Here is a 25,599-nt window from a genome sequence, read left to right on the forward strand (position 1 = left end):
CCCAGTGCGGTGCTTTGAGCTGCCGTGGCTTCATTCGTCTTTTTAAATAATCATATTAATTAACTGTATATATCCAAAAGATTACTACCTTAGCCTGCAAACAATATAAAATTACTGAGTGTCCTGTTCTTTTTTTGCAGTGGATCTTTGAAACGCAGCAAATACGTTTCCAGCCACGGATTCTGGGAGCAGCCACAGTTCTGGGGCTGAGTAGCCCGTTCGGATACTGGCTACTCTAGTGGAAGTCTGAGGACGAGTCTAACAAGATTGTCTTCCTTTCACTTATGACATCATCAACATTAGAGGTGAAGGTTGACAGGAGTGTCCACTTATATCTGTGCACAGAAAAGGGCCAGTCTAAGAAGTGTTTGATTCTGAGGTCCTCATTTGACTAGATAAATGTCAGTCATCAGGGCTGAGCTAGTAGGGACAACATAACCCAAAAGATCCAACACTCCAATGCTAAAAGAGTCTCTCTGGTAGGACAATGATGGGTGGTCAGGTCACTTTCAGGAATACTGTAGGAATCTGAAAGGGAGAGGGAGAGAAGAGAGGAAGGGGAGGGGGAGGGGAAAGGAAGGGGAGGGGGAGGGGAAAGGGAAGGGAGGGGAGGGTAGTGGGAGGGGAGGGGGAGGGTAAGGGTAAGAGGAGACCAGGCTAGATCCATTGATTGTCTGGATGTGGAGGGTGGGAGAAAGAAGTTCCAAAGTTCTGGCCTGAGATCTCAATAGAAGAGAAGGCATGTCTGAGGAAGGAGCCGATTGCAGTCTGAGGAAGCTAACAATCCCTCTCAAACATCTGCAGCCCTAGGGAAGATCTCCAACCAGCTGACAGCAGGATAGACACATGTTCAGTTCCATAAAACAGAACAGGGGCGGTGTGTCTCGGCTTTATCAGGATGTAAGAAGGGGCAAGGGGAGGGATCGGAACAGCAGGGGAAGAAAAGGCCGGCTGGCTCTGGAGTGCTGGTGGTCAGCGAGAGGTGAAGGAGGGAGGCACCGACAGAACAAGTAGAGAAACCAGAGAGAAATCGATCATCCTGGAGCTCAAGCAAGGACAGTGCCTTAGGGGTGAGGGCACTGACCACAGCCACCAAGGTGCACAGCTGGGCAGTGGTTAGGTCATCCCAGGCCTGAGAATTAGCCAAAGGAGCTGGTGGCCAGGAAGGCACTGGGCTCCTCACTGAGATCACTCGGTCCCACAGCTGCAGTGGCTTCTCCTCAGTGTCACCTGTAGAACTTCCAGACCCTCACCTGGGCCCATTCGCTCAGACCCCTTTATTTCCTGCAGCTCCCGGTTCCCTTTACCAGGGAGTATCCAGCTTTCTCTGAACTCATAAAGCATTTGCTTTGTCTAAGAATTAACCAGCGGATGAGGTCTAGGTGTTTGCTGAAGAGAGGGATTAATAGATTACAAAGCATATTTCTGAATAGGACAGACGGTCATACAAGGTGTGGTCCATCACATCCAAAGGCAGCACATAATCTCCGAACAAGAGCATCCCCGTACCTGGAAGCGGAAATGCAGGAGAGCCTAGGGCTGATGGGATATAACAGCAGTGCCGCCGCGTTGCCCCAGAGCCAGATCACTCTGGGTCCAGCTCTGCTCCTGCGAGAGGCGTGACCTTCAGCGAGGTGCACCACACCTCCAGACAATAGTCTCTTCACTTATGCAATGGACAGACTGAATCCCACCAGGATGCTCATCCCAGCCATCTTGGTTTGTTCTTGGGTTAGAGGCTGGGAGTGCAATTAAGAGCTACTTGTGTTCCTCCTCTCTGCTTTAATCTCAGCGTGTCCCGGTGGATGCACAGGGAGTATGTTGCATGAAAGAGATCTTAAGGGACAAATCCTCTGAGTTCTATGCACAGGGGAACCTTGGCCTGGCCTTGATCATTGTCCTTCCCTCCCTCGCCCTCCTCCCCTCCCCCTCCTCCTCCTCCCCCTCCTCCTCCTTCCCCTCCTCCTCCCCCTCCTCCTCCCTCCCCCTCCTCCCCCTCTTCCTCCTCTTCCTCCTCCCCCTTCTCCTCCTCCCCTCCTCCTCCTCCTCCCTCCCCCTCCTCCCCCTCTTCCTCCTCTTCCTCCTCCCCCTCCTCCTCCTCCCCCCCTCCTCCTCCCCCTCCTCCCCCCTCCCTCCCCCTCCTCCTCCTCTTCCCCCTCTTCCTCCTCTTCCTCCTCCCTCCTTCCTCCTCTTCTTCCTCCCTCCTTTCTCCTCCTCCCCCTCCTCCTCCTCCTCCCCCTCCCCCTCCCCCTCTTCCTCCTCCTCCTCCCCCATCTTTCAAGCTTCCCTTCACTCAGTAGTTCCTGTGTGTACACGTTCCCTTGAATTACAAAGGATCATGACACAACCGTGCCACTAATTTTGATCCCGTGGTCCTGCTGGGTTAAAAAGAACAAGATACGTGATCTAAAGACCAAGCCAAAATACTAGAACATTCCTGAAAGTTCCAGCAAGAACTAGAGAATTTTAGTAGAAATAGATGCATCAGATCATGTAGAGTAGTTTTTGCCAAGTACAGACTTTGTGTCTGGAGCGTTAACCTGTCAGGTCTATGGAATATGGGAGGGAGAGGAGGATACAGGGAAGCTAAAGGGAAGCAGCACATGTAGACAATGGTGCTTAGGGCCAAAACCAGGAAGGGGAAGGTGGACAGGACCATGCCCACAGGCATGTATGTGCACGATCCCTCTACAAGAGATGGGTTTCATAAACCCACTCTGCTTTAGGTACCTCCTCCTTACTAGGGCAGGAAGTCAGGCTGAGAAAACAGCACAGCACATGTCTATGTGCAGTGCTGGCCTGGAGTCGTGAACAAAGTGCCAATGAGATACACATGGATTCCCTACCCCCCGCAGGCCTGCCTCTGCCTATCTCCATCTGGCTCTCCCCTGTACCGCAGGCTTCACCTGTCCTGGTTTCTGGCCACCTGTCAGATGGGAGGTTGTTTAGCAGAGGGCAGTGTTTTCCTCAAGGGAGAGGCTCTTCTGTCATGGAGGTGGTCTTTTCACAGGGCTTAATACTGCGTTCTGATTCCAGCTCTCTCCTGTCTCAGGCTGGACTCCATACCCCACCCAGGGCTCTGTAGTGGGCCCCTTCATTCCAACTGAAATGTTTCTTTCATTCTTTCTCCCCTCACTGATATGCCCAGCCTTTTGAAATAATGTTTATTTTATTTATTTATGTTTATATTATGTTTATAATATTTGCTTACTATAGCAATAGTAAATATAGTAAATATATTATATTTGCTATATAACACATAATGTTTATATATTATAAATATATACAAATATACATTATATATTATATAATTTATACATGTCATATAGTATTAGTTTATAATATCTATGTTATAATATATAGTTTCATATTATATAAAAATATTACAATATACTTATATTTTTATATAAATAATATAGATATGATAGGCATAATTTATTAATTGTTAGTAGACTGTGTCTGCTGATCACAGTTCTCAGGGATTGTTTGCCTGACTGGCCTGTGAGCTCTTCCATAGAGGTCACTGCGTAGGTAATCTAGCTTTCTCTTTCCTCCCACTCTCTGGTACTAGTTCTATTCAGAGCACTCGTTTGTTTACATTAAAAGATGTTTATCTCTCACCATAAATGGAGGGAAAGGGGAATCTTCCGCTATTAAAGGAAAAGTTGCCTATTCCTCCTCTTTATCAGACTCATTTTTTAAAATCCCCTGTATGCATGGCATTCCCACAGAAACAAGATAAAGAGCTGATCTCTGAGCCCAGCCTCCTGGGCCTCTGTTCTCTGCCATGAACAGACAGGAAGCCCCAATGCTCACTGGGGGCTGGGAGTTGTCAGAAGCAAAACCTGGGAAAGCCGAACTTGACCCAATTCTTTTAGTCTCCACGATCTCACTTCAGTACAATCCCTGTGGCCTTTTGTAAAGACACATCAGACAGAGGACAACTATGAAGAATGTCAACTATAACTGTGACTGAGAACTCGAGAACTTGCATTCTTGTTAAAGCTACTGAGCCTCACAATCGCCCTTAGCTTTTACACGTTCCACCTGCCTCCCGTGGGACAGGTTCTCCATCTCAGCATAACCAAGATCTCGAATTCAGCTGGAGAGGGACTCACCTGAACTTAAGGCATTCTCGACTTCCTGCATGATCAGGAAGGGGGTGGTGGTCTCAGACTCACAGATCACTTTGCCAGGCTCAGTGTCTTGGGGTGATTTCTCCTTGGGCACAGGCTCTGTGACATGGGAAGTGGGGGTGTGACTAGAACTGTGCTCTTCTGTTGGTGATGCAGGTGCCATTGGAGCTCCTGTGGGCTGGATGTTGTTCACAGTAGAGCTGTGGTTAGAGGTAACGGAAGCGGAGAGAGGCTCGGAAGGGGAAGTTGCTGGGGATGTGGATGCTGAGGTTGGACCTTGAGAAAACAGGAGTGTGGGTGACTGTGACCCAGTAGCTGGCACACTTGTTTCAGGACTGCCGAGACTGTGTTCCTCAGGTGTGGGTGCCAAGTGGATGCCACTGCTGTTTGAGGAGAACCCGGTAGGTGAGGAGTCTGTGCTGTTGACCTCCCTCTTCAAAGGCGGACTGGTGACAGCCTCTTCTCTAGGGTGAGTGGGGAGCTGAGATGTCAGGGATGCAGCAGTCATGCGGAGAACTGAGGCGTTGTGAGTGGCACTGGCTACAGGGGTGGTGGCCATAGCAGTGTGTTGAGCAGAGGTAGTCCAGGTGGCCATAGGTGCTGTACTTTTTGTCGTAAGAGAGACAGGCAATAGGGTTGGTGTTGGTGAACCCTGTACCCTCAATCCTATGAAAGAAACAGTCAGAATAAATGCAGTTAATTGCATGTATTAGACACATGTATGTTATATGTATATAATGCATACATGTATATGTTCTATATACACATCATGTACATATATGTTATATGTCATATATAATATACATATATGTTAGAGGTATATAATATATACATGTATGTGTTATATATGTATATGATATATGCATGTATATGTTTTATACATACATGTATATTCTCTATATATATGTGTATAATTCCACAGCTGTTTTACAGTGTGGTTCCAGGTATTTCTCATTTTTCCCCACCTTGTAGGGACATTGAATGGTGAAAGTGTCTTTTATAATCTGTTTTTTTTTTTTAACTAATTGTTCCATTGATTTGTGACTTCCAGTAGGAACCAGTCTGAGGCTGCATAAAAGCAGTGACTAGATCAACTTAAGACCAGCAACAGGTGGAACGAAACAAGCTTGTTTCCTGCTGGTTTAACCACTGTCCTTGGAGGGGGAGGACGTCTGCAGAAACTCTCCATCTTTGCTTACATGACTGGGTGTCATTTCATACCAACTGCACAGTGGGGACGCAAAGGTGTGAGCGTGAGAGAGTGGGCAGTGAAATTGGTGCCTGGTGACTGGGAAGAGTGGGATAGTCTCAGGGGAGCCGCAGTGTTCCTGCTCCTGCTTCAAAGCCTGAAGGGCTGTGGCGAGCCCGTCCCTTCCCTCCTCTCTTCTGCCTTTGTGTACCTCAAGGTGGGCTTGGTGGCTTTCTCAGCACATTTCCTGTGGATGGGAGAGGGGTTTTATAAGAAAGCCTCATCTGTGGTTTGGGAATATCACTGAAATTGTAGCCCGGTGTTTTTGCAATCATGATTTTGCCAAGTCATGTTTGCCTTTATATTGTAAAGTTAGGACTCATTCTTCCCTTGTCTCCTGTCCCTTCTCCCTAGCCTTTATTCACTTTCATGGTTCATAGTTTTATGGTTCATAGATGACGTCATTGAATTAGTGCTCCTCCGGCGAGCCCTGGGCTTATCCTCCCTCTCACTGTGTAGGGTGTATATGGCTTTCTGTACCATTCCTCATCGTCCGGTCAGCTTTGTTGGGTCCTTTCTATCTCAGCATATGGGAACTCCTGCTTGCCACATTCTCAGCTAAGAATAGAGATGTCATCCTTTGTCCCCCACCCCCCCCAAATCAACTCCTTTGGTCACTCACTCCCTAAACTATAGCCCCTCTTCTCTTTACCATCTTCTCAACACTCCCCGAGTTAACTAGTCCTGTGACAGCAGAAGTCTCTTGAATGACTTTCTGACTTTCAGGATTCTCCCAGAAGAAGCCTCTGTGTGATTTTCACACACAGCAAAGAAAATCTTTTAAGTGACAAATCTTAAAATTGTTTATGGTGTTTGTTGTTATTTTTCTTCTCTTTTCGTTTGAGACACAGTTTCACTATGTAGCCCTGGCTGGCCTGGAACTCTAGAGATCCACCCACCTCTGCTCACCCCCAACCCCTGCCTTGGGCAATGAGATTAAAAGTGTGTGCCATCATGTCTGGCTTCACTTCTTTCAATTGATCAAAACATTTCAAAAGCATTCTGTTGTGTTTAGAGTAAAATCAGAAAACCCCGTGTCATCTTATGTGCAAATCTCACTGTGATTAGCTTCTACTCAGAATCACCTCAGCAGCCCTTCTCAGACAATGCTAATTAAAACCACCCCACTCCAGCTCATTGTCCATTTTTCAAAAGAGTAAATGAGACCACGGCAGCTAAATCACAGCTAATGAGCTACTACCTCAGTAGTCGTCACATGCATCTCGGTGACACTGAGTTTATTAACATTGTCTCAGAGGTGTCGCCATCCATCTCTACAGCCTTTCCGTTCCTCAAGCTCACACTCTCACCAAGCAGCACCTCTCCCCTCACTTGTGTGGCCATTCTGTGCTCTCTGATGAACCGACTGTCTATGGGCCTCACAGGAGTTGAATCACATAAGTTTGATCCTTTTATCATGCTTATTTCATTCGGCCTAAATTCTTCAAATCTGACATGTGCAATAGCATGGGTTAGAAAGTCCCACCTGTCCTTCACTATCTGCCTGTCTGTCTGTCTATCTAATCTACTATCTGTCTATATGTCTGTCTATCTATCTATCTATCTATCTATCTATCTATCTATCTATCTATCCATCCTAATATCTTTCTATTATCTCTCTCTATATATATATATATATATCTGTAATCTGTCATCTAACATATTATCTATCCATTCACCTATCTATCCATCTAATCTATCATCTATCTATCTATCTATCTATCTATCTATCTATCTATCTATCTCCCTCCTTCCTTCTCTACAAACCTACCTACACCATTTGTGTTATTCGCTCATCCCAATGGACATTTGAGCTGCTCCTGTTTTTGGGCCACTGGGAAGACTACTGCCATAGACCTGGGTGCATAGATATCTGCTGTCTCCCTGCTTTCAGTTCCTTTGTGTATCTGCTCAAGAGTGATACTGCTGGGTCCCAGGGTAACCTGTTTAACTTTCTGAGGAACTGGCCTACTTCTCACTTATTTTTGTTTTGCATACTTGTATCTCTGTTTGAAGTAACATATTTTCACGTGTGCCAAGAGGTAAGCCTAGTGAGGGTACAAAGACAGGGTATTTCTCATTGTCCTTTTCCCCAAGGACAGTGTCCCAGTCACAGTTAATACTAAACAAGTACTTGTAGAAGGCAGCCAGCAGAGAAGGAAGAAAAAAATCAAATGCTTATAACCTTTCTCCCTGAGGGACTGTAGCTAGGGCTCAGCGGTTAAGAGCGCCAACTGCTTCTCCAGAGGCCACAGGTGGCAGCTCATGACAAACTGCCTGTCAGTTTAGTTTCCAGGGGATCTGCACACATGTGGAGCACAGACATACATGCAGACAAGACAGCCATGTAATGGATAATGTAATGGGTACTTAAAAAAGAGGCAAATAAAAACCTTTCTTCCTGACTATCCCAACATCTGTCTCATCTATTCTGCATGCCATTTGCCTCCAGCTGTGTCTACCACAGCTTCCTCAGGTCTGCTTCCTGTATTGTGTGAGGTCCATATCTTCGCCTCCCTCTGTCTCTCCACTGTAATGTATATGGATGACTCACATCTTGTTAGGCCCTCAACTATGTAACCTTCCATCGCTGGGCAGCCTCTCTCAAGAATGCAGAAGAGTAAAGGCCAGGCCTAAGCAGTGTTCAGAAAGAACAGAACATGGGCCAGATAGCATCAGAGAAAGGGGAGAAAGGACGTGAGGGCGGGCATTCAGGTATTAGGATAGAATTTGCCACTTTGGTGCCATGTGACAGATTCAGGGGCTAATGGAGTATGTGCCTATTCTGAACTTAGAGTTTGGATTTCCTTAAAAATGATTGGTTTAATTTTATTTTTAAAGCATTGATCAGAGGCTAGACTGACTGTTAGACGCACTTGCCTTGAATGCAGTTCAACCACTGGCAAGGAAATAATTTGTTTTAAGGAGTTGGTTATGAATGTGAACAGTGAGATAATTATTTCCTTAGGAAACAAGAGGACAGACCTCCAAAGAGGCTGCACGGTGGTCTAGGCTTTTTTTATGGTGTTATGGTGTCTTTTAGAGGCTAAGAAATCTTTGAAAGATGTTAAGGCCACAGTAGGTCAGATATTAGTAAAGCACAGAACCTTTGCACGTTGCTCTGAGGTTCAGTACCTGCGTATCCCACAGCTCCCATGGCTGACTGAAGACTCTGAGGGTGAAAACATCATTCATTCACCACACACTCACTCGTTTGTTCCAACATTTATCGAGTAGTTTCTCTGTCCACAGTTTTGCCTTCCGAGTTCACTCTTTGGCAGGACAGAAACCATACCCAACTTTCTGTAACGCGATGAGGTAAATGCCTTAGAAAAGCAAAACCAAGTCTCACTTAAAGCCTCAAAGGAAGATTAATAAAGTGTGCACTACAGGATGTAAAAACATACAAATGTCATTTTCAATTGACATTTAGAAAACTCATGGAAGAGATGGCATTTGAGCTGTTTCTAAAGGGATAAGAATGTACGCGATACCGCCTAAGATATGTGTTGTTCAGGACGACACTTACATTGTTCTATCAAGCAGAGCCAAGTGCTATTCTATTATATTGTTACATGTCTAAAATGACTGCTCCAAGTGCTGATTTATTGCTGGAGACTTCCACTTTCTTTTGCAATTCTTACTAATTTACTTTTCTTTTTCCATCCTATTTGCTTCTAAAGAGGGATGGGGGAGGGTCGGGTGGCCATTTACTTCCTCTGTAAGTACCTGCTGTGTACTTATTTACAGCACTTTACAGTCCAGGTCGGGCAATTTCTACTCCTAACCAAGCAACAATGCATGAAATTGTCTGACAATGCTGGTTGCCATCACTTGAGTAAGGTGTTAAGGACCCCAGCTTTGCTGTATCTGATTGCCTGCACCTGAAGAGCCTCTTCTAGCATAAAGACAGCCCCGATGGACTTACTATGACTGTCTTACAGAACACATTTGTTTTCTGGGGCACGGGGTGGGGTGGTGGCTATAACTGAATACTGTAGACTGCATGTTTGAAGCAATGAACCTCAGTTATAGAAGGTGGGAAACCCAACATCACTATGCTAGGCAGTTCGGTTTCTGGTAAGGACTGTCTCCCTGACTCACAGATGGCTAGCAGCTCTCTGTGTTCTCTCATGCCCTTCCTCTAGGAATTTGGGTGGGGAGCAGAGAAGGCATAGCTAGCATTCCATTCTCTCTCCTCTTTTTTCTTCCTTCTCTTTTATTTTCTTTTTGAGATTGGGTCTCACTTTGCAGCCCAGCTGTAGCCCAGGACAATCTTGGCTACACATTCCAGAGGGCTCTGATGTCTTTTGTAAGAACGCTAATCCCACAAATACGATCCCACACTCTCATACCTACCTCTAACCATAATTAGCTCCCAAAGTTCTGTCTCTAAGCATCACCACAGTTGGGGGCTAAAGCTTCACTACTCAGAACCTCTGTGATTTTTTTTTTTAATATGGATGAGGACTTGTATTTCCATAGGCAAACCAAACTGACAGAGTCTAAAGGGTAGGAGTGCATACTTTCTGAGCGTTTTAGGGACAGAGTCAGGGCTAGAGAGTGAGCATAACCTCTAATCTGCAATCAAAGAAACAGATACAGGCAGGGAAAGTCACGTGATCCACCTTTGAAATCCATGAGCCAGAATGGGCCATGTCTCCGAAGACTGTAAATGTCTCTTTTATTCACCAGCTGTAATTGTCATCTTGGAGATTTATTCCTGAATAAGCTCACCACTTCTAGTTTTTTTCTGAACTCTGTTTGGCTGGGTCAACTCTGCTGTGTTTTGGGCCAAACTTCTCTTTAACTTGACTGATTCAAATTGGCTCCTCTTGGCTTCTGCCTGAATTGCTCTGTTTGGCTTCAAACTAACTCTGGCAATCTGTTCTAATCTTCTGGCTGTTTCTCATTTTCTGGCTCATTTTGTCTTCACCTGCAACCTGTCTCTGTGAGACTGTTCTCTCTCTCTCTCTCTCTCTCTCTCTCTCTCTCTCTCTCTCTCTCTCTCTGTCTCTTTCTGTCTCTCTCTCTCTCTCTCTCTCTGTCTCTATCTCTCTGTCTCTTTCTGTCTCTGTCTCTCTCCCTTTCCCTCTCCCTCTTTCCCTCTCTCTGTCCTGCTCCCTTCAGTAGCCTTTCTCTCCTGTTCCATTCTCAGGAGAGATGGGCATATCCTATTGCTGCCTCATTCTATTAAAATCTTTCTTTGATTCATCTTTTTCTGCCCCTCAATTAAGTGTCACTTTCAAATATGGCTGCTTCCATCTACAAACTAATTTTTTACCTTCATTGTTTGTGGTTAAAGGTGTCAACTAAGGGCATGTCTACATTCCAGACAGAGGGATTAAAGGTGTGTCATTTCAGCCAGATCACACAGACCTAGAAGGTTTTTGGATGTGATCCCTTGCCAGAGCAGCCAGACTGCTGGAATGAAATTCCCCTAGAGAAGACAGTCAGAAATTGAACGCTTGATGTCTAACTCTTCCAGGCACATTGTGCCTCAACATAGCTGGAAGACCTAACTCTGCCAACTGCCATTCACAGAGTAAGGAAGCAAGAGGCCCCCGGGGTGATCAGAGAAGGTCTGAAAAGCATAGTGCACCGCCCACCCCGTTCTGCAGCAGAGCCATTTTACTCTGGAAAACCAAAACAGTTTTAGTATTTCCTTGAGAGAAACAGAAGCTACTAGAATGAAGACATTAAGCTCAGTTACCTCTCACTTAGAGGTGAGCCAACATTACTTTCAGACGGGGTGACGTTAGCAGACATGGCATGCTCTGCCTGGGCAGTGTCAGGCACTGTGTGGTAATAGGATGCAAGGTCAACTTAATCCTGAGTTACCGTGTGAGTATTTGCAAGCGCGAGCTGGTCCTGGCTTGGCCGGACTCATGTTTCCATGTTGTACGATCTGATCGCTGTCGTGAAAAACTGCAGATTCTTTGGCGGGGAGAAAATCACTTGTTCCAACGGGCATTGTTCTAAATGGGACATTGGCATTGTGCTTTATACGTCTTTGATATTTGAAAAGACAAGACTTTTGGCTTGGTCCCTGGTTTCCCACCTCGTGAGGAAGAGGGATTTGGGGCTGATGCATTCGGGCATTCGAGCATGTTCTCCAACGATTGGGAGGCACCGTAGGCTAGAGCATGCTTCACTGTCCTAATCTCTGTCTCCTGTCCCTAAAGTTCATGAGTGACACCCTGGGCTGGTGCCAGAGTCTCGGGCAGCTTGGTTTCATGACTGCTCAGTCCTTGTTTTCTCCTTGTCCCACCTTGTCCTCATTTTGTTAGGTACCCAAGAAAAGATATGATAAAGCTTCGGCAAATTTGGTGAAACTTAATAAAAATACAGTTGGCTTTCTCTGCTGCTGCCAAGTTAGGCTGCTGGCTATGGTCTCCTGGCAGAGGCCTGGGCTGTAGAAGGCCTGCATGTTAAATGTTTATGGTTACTCTACATAGCATTAGCTCAGCTTCAGAGGAGCCAGTGACATGTACATCCTCCACACATGTAAGCACATACATGGACACACATACAGATGCAAGCACACACACATGTATACATACACACAATCTGTGCATTCAAACACACACATACACATAAAAGCACAATACACATGCACACATACACACAATGTGTTCAAGCACACACATACACACGCACACATGCACACAGACATACACATGCACATGCATGCACACAAGAATGCAGGCATGCACACAGGACCCGAGGGAATGTGTGAGTGCCATGCACAGGGCCTAAGCTGGGCAACTTCTATGCATCATAGCCATTGGCTTCATGAAATCTTCACAGGGTTGGCACAATCTATCTCAAGTTTCGCAAATGACCAGAGCCAGACTCAGAAAAAGTAAAGTAAGTTTTCTAAGCTGAAATTTGAACCAACATTATCTTGCTCAAGCCTTGCCTTTTAACTGTTGCATGATTGGAAAATGCAGGGAGATTTGTAAATCGTGGAAACCATATTTGAAAGAAAAAATTCCTCCTCCTTCCCTAGATATACTGTCTAGTGTGGGTCATTAGAATGATCTTAAAAATGGCATCTGACTGTATTAGCCTTTCTTAACTTTAATGCACATCTCCACTGTGTAGACAGTATAGATTGAGCTCTTAGGCACAGTGTACCACACCTCTTGTTGTCTCTTCATGGACCATGAGGGCCTTGTCAATCATTCTGTATCACCATGAGTTCCTGAAATGTCCCAAGACCTCCCTTCTTTGGCTTCTTGTCTTCCTCTTCTGGGACCATCCTCTCTGATTCTAGCCTTGCCACCCCAGTTCCGAGAGAGGGATCTCAGTCTCCTCTGGGAAGCGTACTTGAACCATAAAAAGCCTTTGTCCAGGCTTTACACAGGCGCGAACTGTGGTGCACACTCTTCTGTGCAACCATTCCTTCTATGCTCTCTCCCACCGAGCTGACAGGAACTGAACCTCATCCTTGATGTGTTAGTGCCTGATACGGGGACCTTGCCCAGTAAAGACTGAGAAAAACAGGGATTGTCTATCCTTTAAAGACAGGAGTGCTTTCTGATTTAAATGCTGGGTCCAAATAGAAATATACTTCCCCATCTCCCTCTGGTTTGTTTATAAGTTTCAGAAAAAATGAATATGTTACAATAAATCTCAAATGGGCTTTAAACAGACATTTGTAATTTTTCCTAACTGATTTTTAGAGATTGTAGGCTTTTAAAATTATTAATTAATTAACTTACTTATTTACTCTCTTCTCTCTCTCTCTCTCTCTCTCTCTCTCTCTCTCTCTCTCACACACACACACACACACACACACACACACACACTCTGTAGCTGAGGATGACTTTCAGCATCTAATCCTCCTGCCTCTACTGCCTGAGTGCTGGAATTTCAGGTATAAGTCACCATGCCCAGTTATATGGTTTTGTGTAGTCCTAGGAATTGAACCCAGGTCCTTGTACATGTTAGGTAAATACTCTATCAACTGAGCTATATCTCCAGTCCAAGATTTCTTCTATGTAACAATGATATGGATTAGAGTTTATCAGCTCTATGGTATGATTTGGCTTAATTTCAAGCTGATATCAACATCACCACGGTAAATCAGCTGAACATTAAGAGATTCTAGAGGATAGGGGGAGACTGAGCTTTCCTTCAGCATCAAAGCTGGGTCTTTATATTCTTTAGGGTAAGGAAAACTGACCTACATGCTGCTCATACTATCTTTGGTTGAGGAGAGCTCAGGGTACCCAGTGCTCTAGAAACTTCATGTAGCATCTGGAAACCCATTGGTGATTGGGATGTGGTCCAATTTTAAATTTTATTTAGATTAAAAAATTTTAATTTTATTTAAAATTTAAATTTTTATTTAAAAACTTTAATATCTTACTTATTTTTAAATTTTATTTATTTTTACTTAAATTTAAAAATTAAAGTTGTTATATGCCTAGACAGAATGTGTGTGCCCTTAAGCTATCAAACTCTGTTTCAGAAGACACTTGTCTTTAGTAGAAAAGCCACATTATCTTGAATGTGTTGCTTATGGAAATGAGACGCCATTAGGTTCAAAAGGTAGGCAGATAGTGTCTGCTACATCAACACTACATAGGAGTCTGTAGACCCACTGTGTGACTTGACTTGTCCATCCACACATTCAGCATTACTGACATCAACAGCTGCCTAACCCTGCTATGCATGCTATAACACTAATGAGAAAATGACATTTATAAAGAATGCTGTACCTCTTGGGGAAAAAAAAATCTATTTTCATTTCTTAACATCTAACGTCGTCAGTCAAGGCCCTATCAAAACTGAGAAGGCCTGAAATGCTCAGTCCCAGGAAGCACTACAGAGAAAGAGTACCTGTAGTCGTGATTATTAATTAATAAATCCCGACGTGGGGTTTGTTACCTGCCTCAATAGTTTGTGTCCCCAAATGAAAGACACACACACACAGCACAGCCTTTATATTTTAATCTGCCTTAAACAGCACAATAGCTAGGCCACTGCCTAACCTGCATGCTGTTAATCCAGAGTTATTACTTATTAATCCTATGTTCCATTTTGACTGTTCCTGACACAGTTGAGCAGCCCTCTGAGCTGCGCTCTCCTGGCCCATTTACATGGTGGCCCTGCCTCTCTGTCCTGCACTCTCCTCAGGCATGGCAACTCTCCTCTTCCTTTCTCCAGCCACTTTCCTCTCTTCCTCTTGGTCTCAAGACCTGGGAATCCTAAAAATCCTGCCTTGTCTGCCTTCTCCCATTGGCCGTTGCCTTCTTTATTTACTAATCAGAACCAACTGGGGGCAGGTTCTCAGAAGCTATGTGCAGACCCTCTCATATAAACAGTTTTTAGGGGGAACGTAATTAGCATTAGTAATAGAAGCAGCTGCAGATAGCATCAGATAATCGACGGGTGCTTCAAGGTAAAGGCACCATAGTGATGTTCTTCAGAGGATGGTGGGAAGGAAGAACACAGACACAGGAGGTAAGATACCTTCTCTTGGATCACTTTGGGTTGAATGTGGCCATCAACCACTGCACAGTAGGTAGTGTCAAAGGAGAAAAAAGAGCTCTAAAGCTCTTTTTGGGTTAGCAGGGGCAATGTCATGCTTTCTGATACTTTCCTTCCATACGCTCATTCCTAACATTTGTGGGGTTCTGGATAAGTCCGTCACATTTCCACACAGGCCTTGATGACTTAAAAGATTCCATGTTAAAAATGAAGATGTCTCTGTGGCCAGTCTGTGTTTCCTCCGGTGCTTTGTAGACCAGTCCTCGGGGATCCCTGCACTGATCCCTACGTCATAGGGACTTAGATGGTCTGAGGTAGTGTGTGGGAGAGAGCCTGGCTTGAATGGAGTGCCCAGGCAGGCTTAGTAGGCAGTGTCTCTTTTGGTGCACCTCACTTTTCTGGAACTTTCTAGCCATTCCTAAGTCGAGAGAAAGGAGAACATGCAGGCATCACCTCAGGTGCTTTACCAGAGACAGGCTTTCTAGAACAGGGGAGGCCGTTCCCTAGGTTCCTTCATCCTGTGCTGGCAGGCCACATTCTTAGGTTTACAAACTAAGTCCTTGCTTGTCAAGAGATCAAAAAGAAGTCTGTTTGTCTGGGTGTTTATAAAAAGCAAAGGTCTCTGGGCTGAGGAAGTGGTGGCCCAGTGTTTCGTCCACACCTCCAATGGGAGCAGCACACCTTGGGTTCAGACTCAAAAAAACCTCTTGCTCTTGAAACAACCATGCTGTACAGCTGCGTGTAAGGGTTCAAACTATAAGCCAAGCTACAATTTTGCTGGGCGACTTTGTATAACTGTCTTATTCACTACATCTCCTTATGACAAGCTAGGGATGGTCTGAGTTCTTGCATTTAAGGGGCTTAGAGTTAGGATTAAATTGATACTTCAGGGAAGACAAACACTATTGCTTGGCTAACCCAACAGCTAGTCTTAATCGCCATATTGCCTGTCTTCCCAAAGAGGATAAAAGCTGCCTTTTGCATTCCTAGTCTCCTGGCCTGCTAATGGCAATCAATGTATCCCCGTGCTGGTCAATGAAATAGATGGAACAGAGGCTAAAGGACTGCTAGGAAATCCTCTGCCTCCTTATAAAAGGAACAAGCAAGAAGGGGCAATGTTCTTGGCTACTATTAGTTTTTCTTTGTTCTTGTCCCTAATGAAGACAGTATCTGGCCCAGTAGAAGACATCTTGTGAAAGTTGAAGATTAATGTGAACCCACTAAGAGTTATATAAGTGAAGAGGAGAGGTTTTCTCCTTAACGATATTACTGGACTGCCAAGCCATGCCTCAGATGACTGTCTCTAGACTTCCTGCTGGAGAAAGACATACAGACTGAGAATTGGGGCACTGTTGGTCAGCGTCCATTATGTCTACTAGAACCAGTTGGTCATTTAAATAATGTTTTTCCACAGTACCGGGCAGCAAGTAAGAGCTCAATAAGCATCAAGCTATTGTGCCGACATCGGTTACTAGAACCTGGGTCCAAATGAACTCAAGTCCTTTAATCCTGTGGTGGTTTTTAAGAACTGCTTTGTAAGGGGCTAACCCAGGGCACTAACTATTCCCTGTGGTCTCAGCTGTGAGCTGAGGGGATGTATGTCCCATACCCTTCAACAAAGCAATGAGTGGTTGTACACCCACGTGGCCTAGAGGTGATCTCTGGGCAGAAGCCTGATGATGTACAAGCTGTCCCCATATATCCAAAATACACATGGAAACAGAGACAGAAAGAAGAAAGGAAGAATGTGGAGGAAAAGCAAGACAAGAAAAACTTTAAAGTGAGTTGTGCCCTTTTGACCTTATCAAAATATTTGGAAACTTTAGAGGCGCTCTTCAAAGAGTCTTGATGCATCTATCAGGCCAGGAAATAGCACTCGGCGTTAGCCTGGGGCCCACACCTTGTTATTTTTAGGCTGCATGGCCTGACTTTATCAATGCAAGGAGGGGCAAACTAGAACACACTCATCGGAATGGCATTTCTGTTCTTTTGTTGCCGCAGTGACCCAATGCCTGACAAGACACAATGTGAGAGGGGAACTGTTTGGTTTGGCTCACCGTGAGGGGACATAGTTCATCGCTGCAGGCAAGGCACAGAGGTAGCTGGAACTCTAGTGGCTGGAGCAAGGGGCGGTTCGTGCTCGCATCTCAGCCAATCAGGATGCAGAGAGATATGGATCTTTAATATCTTCCCTTGGCCTTGCTATTAGAACATCAGGCTCTACTTCATATACATTGTCTATTTGTCTATAGATACTCATTTATTATTATTATTATTATTATTATTATTATTATTATTATTACTTAGACAGGGTCTTAGTAAGTAGCCTTGGCTTGTCCTGAAAACAATGTAGACCATGCCAGCCTTGAACTCACAGAAATTTGTCTGCTTCTACCTCTTGAGAGCATTATGATGTCATCCTTTAGTTTTCCTTCCTGCCTCTTTAAACTACCTCGGCGCTGCAGGCCTTAGGAGGGCATCAGGCTGCTGTGCTTGGAACCTGAAGAGTCCTACCTTCTAAGGACATCTAAGTGAGAACTAGGCTTGTCACTGACTTGCATGTTCCAGGCTAGAAGTATAAAAGCAACATTTGGGGCTTGAAGGGCCCCGCCTATGTGGACCTCGAGGCCAGAGCTCCCGAGTCACCTCATTCTCCTTGTTGAAGCTCTGTTTCCCTAATTGTTAACCTTCTCTCTGACAAGGGTTCTTTCTCTGGTAACATCCAGCTTTCTCCAAGATAGAATTGAGAGGAAGTTGGAGGTTGCGGATTGAACCTCTGTGTTCTGCACAACCCCAATTTGTTACCAGGGATCCAGGAGAGGTCCTGTGTTATATTTTCTTTTTCTGGGTCCTCACACATTGTCACAGATATGCAGGCTACCCAAAGGAAGCAGGAACCATGATCCCATTCTGTCCCTGGATAAAGAGTGGAAACCAGGTGTTGCCAGGCTCCAAAAACAGCTTGCACACAGTTGTGACTAGCAGAAAACTGAAGTGAGACTAATCTTCCTTCCAGCTATGCTTTCGCTGTGCCTACCCAAGTTCATGTGCTGGAAAATTAATCCCTGGTGTAGCAGTGTTGGGGGGTGGGAAACTTTGATGTTGTTATTGTGGGTTTCAAATGAATACAGAAGTTTGGCTGCAGTCCTATCATGATCCCTTCTAGCATGTACCTGCACATATATGCAGGTGTGTGTGTGTGTGTGTGTGTGTGTGTGTGTGTGTGTGTGTGTGCTCACTCACGCACGTGAGTGCACATGCTCTTTCACCACATCCCCCCTCACCACTCGGAAGACCCATCCTCGGATGTCAGCTCTTCCACTGTTGTCTCTCCATCCTCCTGAACTGGGGCAAAGCACGGCTCTTTATAAATGAGCCAGGCTGTGGTCCTCTGTTGTAGCCGCACAGGCAGATGCAGATAAGGTGTTGTTAAGGTAGCCTATTAATATTGTAGGGGTGAATCCCATTTGAGGAAAGATTGCCCATAATGAAGTAAATCAGCTGAGATCAATAGGCAAGATCATGCTTTATTTAAGAGATGCTGTGGGTAATGAATTCTCATCAAACCCTTCAAGTGACAAGGGAAATGGCCTGTTTGAAGAAACTCTGTGACAAATTCTCATTTAATGTAGTTAATCACCTCTCAATTTGTTACCTGTGCCAGAAGCGCTCAGATTTTTAATTTCCCTAAAATCCCCGCCTCTCTTCTGCCTTTGTTACCTAACATACTCGTGATTCCAGAAAGATAACAGCTCCTTCCTCAGAGTTTGAATTTCTGACTGAAATAATTTTAGTTACTACTCGAGCACACACAACCACACAAATATCATGTGTCCTCCATTTGTGTGTGCATGCGGGTGTACGTATGTGTGGGGTATGTGCTAGAAGTCAACCTTAGGTAGCATTCCTCAGAAGATCAATTAATGTGTTTTCTTGGGACACAGTCACTTACTGGATCTGGAGCTTGACCGTTAGCCGAGGACAGATGGCTGGCAAGCCTCCAAATATCCACTGGTATCTACCTGCCCAGCTCTGGAGTTCCAAGCACATGCCACTGTAGCCAGCAATTCTACATAGTTTCTGTGTAGTGAACTGAGGTCTTCATGATCCTCATATACATGTACTTTACCTAGTGAGCTTTTGCCACAGTGGTTAACCAGCCCCCCACTGCTGCCACCTCAGGTGTCTCTCAAGTGCCTGTAGCAGAGACCCCTCTGCTAATGACACCTTAGCACTGCCAGCTGGAAGGTGTTTCCGGTGCTGCTGCTGCTGGAGCACAGCCTCCTCTGATGAGATTCTCTGGGACCCATTACAATGTTATTCTGTATCCGTGGCTGACACAGGCTATTAGACACATCAGTCTGGAAGGACAGATTCTGGCAACGTGAGCTAAATTGGAGGAATTTTGGAAGCTATATAAAAATTGGCTCTGTTCATAGCTAAACCCAGAGAATAACTTTGCTTTGGGTAGACTTAGAATTTCTCAGTTCCGTGGCATGGGGGTGGGGGGAGGAGGGAAGGAAGGAAGGAACAACTGTGTATATTCAGTCTTCTCTATCATTTTGCTTTTTGTAGTCTTGTGGTCCCTCTGGCCCTGGTGGGATTCCGAGGTGACACCCTGATCTGTGTGTGATCTAAGGTTGAGTCTCGAGAAAATCTGAGGTGGCTTTATGTGAAGTAGTGCTTCCAGTCCAAGCAGCTTGTGTTCCCTGCTGCCTTCCAGGGATCTGTGTTGATACCCAAACCAAATCCCCTGAGCTCCCCTGATGGCAGTCATCACCTTCTCCCTTTATTCAAGCTCCAATCCAGAGTTAAGTAGCTTTCAAGAGGTAAAACCACCGTTTGCATCCAGAGGTATATGACTTCCAGAGATGTTTCAGGTCTTTAGTATAGAAGATATTTTTTTTTCTATAGATCGGGAGTTATTAAGAGAAATCCTTTGCAGTGGGGTGAAATAAATCAATATCTTCGTCTCTTTCTTTCCTTTCCCCTCTTCCCAAACAATTCATCAGAAAGGAAGGAATATTGAGGCCCAGCTCAGCCATAAGAATTCCCTACATCATCGCTCTGAGAAAAATGAGTGTCTCATTCTTTGAGGCTGTGGGATAGATGTTCACAAGTCCTCTGGCAGGGACTCCGATAACCAGACTATCTACAAGTTCAGAGGCTGTTTCAGCATGGCAGATTCCCATCTCATGCTGAGCGATCCCTCCCCAGTCAGGCCTCTTCAGGCTGAGCCAGAGCGCTGCGGCTGGGTACAGCTGAGGCTGTAATTGCACTCACAACTCCATCCCAGAAAATCTACCTTTGCTGAGTCCTTATCAAATAATGATGTATAGAAAAGCCAAAATTATTCTTTGCAAGATCGGAAATGGCATTTCTATTTGCTGTGTAATTGAATCAAGGGCACGTCAGTTTTGCCTCCTATCTCTTAAACCCTCTCTTTGCCTCTCTATCCAAGCGAGAAATAGCTAAGTACATAAGGCAGGAAAAACTTTCTTAAGGATGCAGAGAATGGTTCTGCCTTGATGTATGAAATGTGCCTGGTATTAATTTGGTTTCCATTTCATGGTAATAAAGCAATACTCGGCTTGGGTGATGATGACTGAACGAGGCGACGAGAGGAGAAATCTCTAAAGTGATAATGAGCAAGGCCAGCCCTCCTGTCTTATCACCATGAGAACCCATGTCTTGCCATGCCAGACTAACATAGGACATTTCTTCTTGGATGGCATTTTATCACCAAATTCAACACATCAACTGAGCCTCTAACCACCTCCAAAAATGAGTTTTCCAAATGCTTCCTGATTTTCCCAAGAGCACTAGCCAGGATTTCTTTTCTATATTTTGTCGAATGTAATATTCACATATATTTTAACTGAAAGAATTCAGCCAGGCCCTTCGCATTGTATTGTGTTGCGTGTTGGGAACAAGATGATCAGGAGTCATCGTTGTCACAGAGCTTCAGAGTCAGTGGAGTGGCCACTCACTAAGAATGGCTTTAGAATGCAGTGTGATTGGGGACAGCTCGGTGGAGGGGACTTGTCCTGTCCAAGCACATTGAAGGGAGCTTGTGGCAAATGCTGGCTAGATTACAGCATATATCCTTGAAGAGGTGTCCTTGTAGAAGTGAGTTTGGGGACAGGCTGGACAGAGGGAAAAGAGCATTCTCAACAAAAGGAGCAACAAAGCCCTAGACATGAGAGAGAAGGGAGCCTTCTGTCTGGAACCTAAAATGCAAATGAGGAATAAGACAAGGTTGGAGAGGCCAGACTGTGGAGGAGCTCTGGATGAAGGGTTATGTGATCGTGCTTCTGAAAAATCACTCTGATAAAAGTAGAGATGTGAGTGGAATCCAGAGTGACTGGAGAGTAACATCCCTGAAAAGGGAGACAGCAACCAGGTTTACTGCAGAGAGAAGACTCTCCTGGGCTGTGGCAGTGACCATGAAGAGAAGGGGATGGACTCAGAATCATCTTTGGCCTTGGCTTCTTTAGTGACATTCCCAGTAGCCGTGACAAGTAAATGTTGGAGGGCAGCAAAGAACTATGGGCCTATGTAGCCAAACTGACCTGTTCAAACCTCAACTTGGCTCATCCATCATTAGCTCTTGAGACCACAGTGACATTGAATCTCTTTGTCCCTTTGTTTCCTCAGATGTGAAACATAGAAAGTAATGTTGCAGGTCCCGTAACACGCATGATAGCTAAATATTTACAGTACCAGGCACATGGGGAGCACCTGCTTCTTAGTCCTTACTTGTGTTAGATGCATTGGGAATTGTATTGCCATTGGTTCATATCATGTCCCACCTTCCCCAGATGGTCCAATGATGAGATCTTAAATGTCTTTCCCGTACCATTCACCCTCGGCCAAATTCTACTGTGTGTATAAATTCAAGACCTCTCTTACACAGTCACTCGACTTTTCTAGATCTTGTAAGTTTCTTGCTTAAATCCGAACCCCAAAGCCATCATTCAAACACCTCCCTTAACTGCTCGATTTACTTCTCCCTTAGCTTGCCTTTTTGGTCAGCCAAAAAAAATTTAGGTTTTCGAAATTTCACTCACTGTTTGCATTGGCTTGTGATGTCTCTTATCCACATCTACAAAAGAGCTGTCTTGGATTGTGTGTACTCTTCTAGAAGCTACATCGAACAGATTGTCTATAAGAGATTCTTCATGCTTTTGCACACCCAGCCTGTCCCTGGGAAACCATGAATCTATAGTCAAGAAACAATGGCCTTGTGAGATCATTTTCCCAGTGGTGCTGAATCTCTAGTATTCCTGCCTTGCAAGGGACAATATCTGCCTTATCCTCACTGTCTGTTATTGATTTATTTATTATTGGGGGTTGGCTAAAATGGTTTACAAGTACGTGGTACTCGACCGTCATGAACAAACTAAACCAAGATATTCAGTCCTGTTACAGAATAATTCAGAAAATTGCCTTGGGAGGCCATAGTACCATGACTACTGTCCTCTACACACTACAATGACTAGATGACTGGTGTCCTCCACTGGCATGATAATGTCCAAAACAGATTTGGTGTTCTTTTAGCATCAGTGGTTTAATCCCAGCAGCTCTTGAAATGAGCTGTGATTATGTTTTAAACTTACAGGAATTTGCTTTGTCAGTGTTTCTAGGAGAAATCACCCTGGAAAAACAGAGGAAGACTTCTTTCTCTGCCTTTTCTTTTTCTTCTCTACCACACAGCAGTCAAATTCCTGCTTTTTTGTTTCCTAGTGTTCTGTCTTCTGCCTAAGTACCTCCCCATGTTTCTTCTGCCTCTTAAGCAAGGGCTGACTCTAGTTCTGATTTCTCCGATGTCTTCAGCAGTGGCTCTGTGATGTGGGGTCCAGAGCACTTTTTTTTTTATTAATTTACTTTTTACTGATAACCCAATATCCCAAGTATTAGAAGGATTTTTTCCCCCTGCCTCATGAGCACATGGGTTATTTTAAGGCTTGTATCAATGCCAGAAATTGGTTTGTCAACTCATTTCTAGTGATTTTGTCTTCAACTTCAAGAATTCTGCACATAAATATATGCTTGTCAGAGCTTAGCTTAGATTGAAAATGGATGCTCTGAAGTGTGCTCTGTCTCAAGAGGAGTTTGTCTTCCCTAAACTCCTCAATACTCTAATTCAGTTCAGAGATACTGCTTGGCCTTGCCTACAGTCCTGTCTAGGTAGCAGTCTACAGTATTAAAAGAGTATGTGTGTGTGTGTGTGTGTGTGTGTGTGTGTGTGTGTGTGTGTGTGTGTATAGGAGGGTATGGCCTTTAGTGTGCACATGTACACGTGTAATGTGTGTGTGTGTGTGTGTGTGTGTGAGAGAGAGAGAGAGAGAGAGAGAGAGAGAGAGAGAGAGAGAGAGAGAGAGAGAGAGAGATTCAGGTGTCTGTATAAAGTGGAAACTTGACATATTAGCTTTAATGGCCTGTAGCAGTCCAATAATGTTTCCTATAGCCCTTATGCCCATGAGCAAGGCCTCTAGACATACATATATATTATATCAACTTACTATTTATATTACATCTCAGAAAAGTTGGCTCTGAAGCCCATTCCCATGGTTTCTAAAATAATGCACTTGTCACATTGGCCTCCATTGTCTCTGTAGCCTCTAGAACAAATCCACAACACAAGATTCCCTCTGTACTGTCACCTGATCTGACAGTCTCAGCTATTATCTTTGTCAAGTACTAGTGGCAATCTCACACTATCAGAGGGCCTTGAACTGTCTTTAACACACCAAGTATTTAAAAAGTGAGTTGAGGTGAGAATGTATGCCATTGGGCTAAATTATTTTAATTACTTAATTGCAGTGCTAAGCTTGATTGGCAGTCATTGGTTTATCCTACCACTCACCTTCTGATATTAGCCTTCCACCCTCTGCTAGGATCATCTGGGTCTCTCACTTGGTCAGTGCTGATATGCAACTTTTCAAGACTTCGCCTAGAGGATCTTAAGTTCATGTCTCTTGGATCATAGACAAAGGCTACGGTTTTTTCCACTGTCTCTGATACGGCCGCAGTACATCTGAGTTTCATGTGTGGCCAGATCTGGGCTGTACTGAGGTCAAAAGCATTCTGAAGAAACTCACTAATCCCTATTTATACCTTGGCTGCGAAACTCTTCCCCTTTCCAACTAGAAAAACTGGTCCTGTAGAGGAAGCTATCTAAAAAAAAAAATATTACACAGGTGACAGACTCTGCTAGCAGGACACATTGCAGTGGCTCCTGGATGTTGATTGCTTAATTGGGACGTCCTATCAAGTGGGCATCCCACCCATTTCTGTTCTGCTGCACTTTGAGGCCAGCATATCCCAAATGCGTTTTTCCTTTGATCTTTCTCCTGAGATTGATTTTCATTAGTGACATTTCCCATTTTTGTTAGTACCTTCTATTTCCTAATTGGTAAAATTGGAATTCAGGAGTCATCTTTGACATCTTGATCTTTTATTATTTCTATTTAGTGTGTTTCTAACAGGCTCCCTCATCCCTCCTGTGTGACCGCAGCTTCACGTGCTTGTGGTTTCTCGTTTGCTATGAATTTTAACTCTCCAGTGTTGTTTCTACTCACCTTCTTTCTTAGTGTTCCCACTATCACTTCCTTGCTACCATGGTCCTTGTCCTGTATGCCACTGTGTCTAGCTTCACTGATCCATCCATGACCAGGTGACATTAGAAAACACACAATCGGTCTTTTTCTGATGAAAAGTGTCCCAAACTTGGGGAATCTCCAAAGTAATGTGACCGTCTTTCTAATGATAGAATTGCTAACTGGAAACCCAAAATACCAGGAGGGTGGGCAAAGTCCACCAGAAAGTTATTAGAGAGGTGGGACTTTCGGTTGCATTCCATGACCTTTAACCTGAGACAACTGAGCTGATTACCAACGATCAGTGATTTAATTGATCATGCTCACCTAAGGAGCTCTCACCAGAGGGGCAGGGTTTGGGGAACTTACTGATAATTGAACAAGTGGACATTGTTGAAGGTTGTAGATATTCCCAGAGAGCACTGGGGAGCTCTGTGCTGCTTCTACGTGCCTTGTTCTATGCATGCCCCATTGTCTGTATCTTTTGTAATAGCCCTCATAGCAAATGAGTAAGTGTGATAAATAGCAAGTTTTGTGAGACACATACTAACAAGTTAACCAAATCCCAGGAGGTGGCTGTGGAGACCCCAACTTACAGCAGTTGGTCAGAAGGGTGACAACCCATGTTTACAACTGGCATCTGAGGTAGAAGGTAGTCTTGCATAACAGAGCTCTGTAGATGTGTGGAAGCTGAAGTTTCTTCCGAGTAAGTGGTGGCAGAATTGAACTGGATTGAATTGAATAATCCTAGTCATCTAGTACCTATTAGCTCCCAAGAAAGACTGGTTCCTGGTGGAGTGGGGTGAAGAAATGGCCACACGTTCTTGTGATCATTGTGCTGAGTAACAAGGGAGAACAGGAATATGCTTTCTTCTCCCCTCTCTACTAAAACCTTTCAAAAGGCCTGTTAATAGGACATCAAACATTTTAATACCTCATCGCTGTCTCTAAAAGTCAAGTATGGTAGTTTGAAGGGGAATGGCCCCATAGGCTCATATATTTGATTGTACACGTCTAAGTTGATGGAAATGCTTGAGAAGGATTAGGAGGCGTGGCTTTGTTGGAGGAAGTGTGTCACTGGGGATGGGCTTTGAAGTTTCAAAAGCCTGTA

The 25,599-nt window shown here is 44.5% G+C and overlaps 1 protein-coding gene across 1 annotated transcript in view; it reads right to left on the reverse strand.

Moving 5' to 3' along the window:
* Parm1 (prostate androgen-regulated mucin-like protein 1) overlaps positions 1–25,599 on the reverse strand; it is a 108,807-nt gene that overhangs the window by 29,199 nt on the left and 54,009 nt on the right. The window contains 1 exon segment of the mRNA NM_173114.2: positions 4,119–4,802. Coding sequence (NP_775137.2) covers positions 4,119–4,802 — 684 coding nt within the window.

Source organism: Rattus norvegicus, chromosome 14 (assembly GCF_021556685.1).
Source record: "Rattus norvegicus strain SHRSP/BbbUtx chromosome 14, alternate assembly SHRSP_T2T, whole genome shotgun sequence".
NCBI classification, from domain to species: domain Eukaryota; kingdom Metazoa; phylum Chordata; class Mammalia; order Rodentia; family Muridae; genus Rattus; species Rattus norvegicus.